The sequence below is a fragment of the Aptenodytes forsteri genome, unplaced genomic scaffold (genome assembly GCF_000699145.1).
Source record: "Aptenodytes forsteri isolate BGI_AS27 unplaced genomic scaffold, ASM69914v1 Scaffold853, whole genome shotgun sequence".
Lineage (NCBI taxonomy): Eukaryota > Metazoa > Chordata > Aves > Sphenisciformes > Spheniscidae > Aptenodytes > Aptenodytes forsteri.
This window is the reverse complement of record NW_008795529.1, coordinates 23481-23949: the sequence shown is the minus strand read 5'-3', so window position 1 is coordinate 23949 and position 469 is coordinate 23481. Positions and strand designations below refer to the sequence as shown.

The 469-nt window shown below is 57.4% G+C and overlaps 1 protein-coding gene across 1 annotated transcript in view; it reads right to left on the bottom strand.

The window, feature by feature from the left end:
• The window catches only part of SMARCA4 (SWI/SNF related, matrix associated, actin dependent regulator of chromatin, subfamily a, member 4), a 29223-nt gene that overhangs the window by 6786 nt on the left and 21968 nt on the right, over positions 1–469 (bottom strand). The window contains exon 25 of the mRNA XM_009282095.1: positions 211–374. Coding sequence (XP_009280370.1) covers positions 211–374 — 164 coding nt within the window. The remainder of the gene's footprint in view (positions 1–210; positions 375–469) is intronic.

Genomic DNA, 469 nt, shown 5'->3' with positions numbered 1-469 from the left:
CTTAGCGGGCGGTCTGGGCCCGCCAGCACCGGCTGCGCGTCTCGGAGAGGTGCTAACACTCGAGAGCGAGCGCGGTGCTCTTCTAGGCACGCGAGAGAGACGGCGCGGACGGAGCCGTCTTCTCCATCCATTTCGCTCGCTTTTTTTTTTGTTTGTTTGGTTGTTTGGTTGGTTGGTTGGTGTTTTTGTGTTGGTTGGTTGGTTTTTTACCTGGTGAGGGTTCCAGTCGCTGTCAAAGATAATCACAGTATCGGCAGACTGGAGGTTCAGACCCAGCCCGCCAGCCCGAGTGCTCAGCAAAAAAATGAAGTACTCGGAGCCTGGCTCATTGAAAGTCTTTAACAACATGCCCCGGTCTTCCGCCTTAGTGGTTCCTAAAAACAGAGAGGAAGGGTTACTCCTGCCCCGGGCTACGCGCAGGCGACGGTCACGAGATCTGGCAAGGCGGGAGGGCGAGGGGCTCCGCCGC